We start from the raw sequence: 1837 nt of genomic DNA, 5'->3' as shown, positions 1-1837 counted from the left end.
CCGACATCAAAATGTGTGTGGGAAAGTTGAAGCGCCCACACCTGCCTCCTCCCTCCCTTATTTGCCCCACTCTGGACCCTTGAGCAAGGCCCTCAACCCCCACCATCTGCTCCCCCGGGTGCCCTAGATGCAGCTCTCTGCTCCACACAGAGGCGGTGGTAGCTCGGTGTCTGTGGTTGCATCAAGGACATCCGGTGTAAAAACAATCGCCACGTCTTAGTTCGCTGTGAGGAAGGGAGCAGCCAAAAGAAGAAGAAAAACTGAACTTAATAATTTATATTTTTTGCTTTTTCACCATTTTCTCGTCATATTTTCACTTCAAATAACCGGTTCAACTCTGATTTCTGTCTCGAATCAAACTTTCTGTGAAAGACCACGAGGCATCGGGGACCCCTTAAAGGAGTTTTCACAGAAACCCTGAACTTTGACCTCCTTCTGGGGTGTTGTCTGTCGTTTCATGGACGTTGTTCCTCTGAACTGTCTCGTTTGTTTCCAAACTTGACGCCGTCTCCTCTTCGCTCCCGCTCCCGCTCCCGCTCCTGTCCCCAGCTCTCCCGGGACTGTAAGGTGGAGGTGCAGAGGATTCTCCACCAGAGGGCGCTGGATGTGAAGCTCGACCCCGAGCTGCAGAAACGATGCATGACGGACCTGGGGAAGTGGTGCAGCGAGAAAACCGAGGCCGGCCAGGAACTGGAGTGTCTGCAGGACCATCTGGAGGATCTGGTCCCCGACTGCAGAGAAGTGGTGTCAAACATGACGGAGCTGGAATCAGAGGTTCTCTTCACCTTCTTCCATTCGCACAGTGTTTGAACCCTGCTCCGACTGAGGAACGATCGCTTCACGTGGACAGATCTGATGAAATGCTGCGGCTGAACAGCTTTCTTGTGTTCTCAGGATATCCAGATCGAGGCCCTGCTGATGAGAGCCTGTGAACCCGTCATTCAGTCCTACTGTCACGTGAGTACACTGGTCAGAAGTTCAGTCAGGTCCTCTGGACAGTTTCTGTGTCGCTCATCCAGAAGACTTCATCAGGGGCGTCGTCTTTAATAAAACATTTTTAATGAGCTAAAGTGATTCTCTTCCATATGAGCAGCGTTCTCAACTTGGAGTAGACCTCATTCATTTATTAAATGAGTTTAAAAATAATCTGTCTCTAGTTGAACTGGTTGACCAGGTTTTAAGAGTCGGTCACACCGTGACGTCATGTGCAGATCAGCAGAAGGTCAACGATGCAATGAAACGCTCGGGACGAGAGGAACCGTCTCGACAAAACAACAAGAAAAACCAAAAACAAGGCGCCAGAAGTGAAAAAGAACGTTGCAGATCTGTTAAAGTTGCTCGTGCGCTTCATGATTCCCAGCCGGTCTCCCACGTGTCAACGTACGAGGAACTTGCTTTATGTCCAAAAAAAGCTTCTAGAATTTTTGATTCCGTCTTCAGCTCATGTCGGCGTGGTCGACAACGTTGACGTCATTCGACAATAAATCGTCGTTAGTGATGAATTCTGCTCAGAACGCAGAGTTGGTTTCTTTAAAGCAGATTTTATTGTATTTTTGCATCAGTCTAGATTTTCTTTTTTTATTGTTTAGACACGTTTTATTATAAAGTTTTGAACTAAATCTTGTAACGCGTCATATCGCGGATGTTTTGACCAAACGTTGCTGCCGAGCTTCAGATCAGTAAATCTTTAAAGTTGTTCACGTTTGATGTGGGTCACGTTACGTTTGCTCGTTGTGTGAACGTCTTGTGTTCTTCAGGAGGTCGCCGACAACCAGATCGACTCCGGTGATCTGATGGAGTGTTTGATTCAGAACAAACACCAGAAGGAGATGAACGA

The 1837-nt window shown here is 47.7% G+C and overlaps 1 protein-coding gene across 1 annotated transcript in view; it reads left to right on the top strand.

Moving 5' to 3' along the window:
• Positions 1 to 1837, top strand: part of LOC119415898 — a 12761-nt gene that overhangs the window by 6662 nt on the left and 4262 nt on the right. Inside the window, exons 2-4 of the mRNA XM_037683069.1 lie at positions 550 to 804; positions 895 to 957; positions 1758 to 1798. Of these exons, the coding sequence (XP_037538997.1) occupies positions 550 to 804; positions 895 to 957; positions 1758 to 1798 (359 nt within the window). The remainder of the gene's footprint in view (positions 1 to 549; positions 805 to 894; positions 958 to 1757; positions 1799 to 1837) is intronic.

Source organism: Nematolebias whitei, chromosome 10 (assembly GCF_014905685.2).
Source record: "Nematolebias whitei isolate Nwh7 chromosome 10, NemWhi1, whole genome shotgun sequence".
NCBI classification, from domain to species: Eukaryota; Metazoa; Chordata; class Actinopteri; order Cyprinodontiformes; family Rivulidae; genus Nematolebias; species Nematolebias whitei.
Note: the sequence above shows the minus strand (reverse complement) of the source record. Positions and strands in the feature narration are given on the sequence as shown.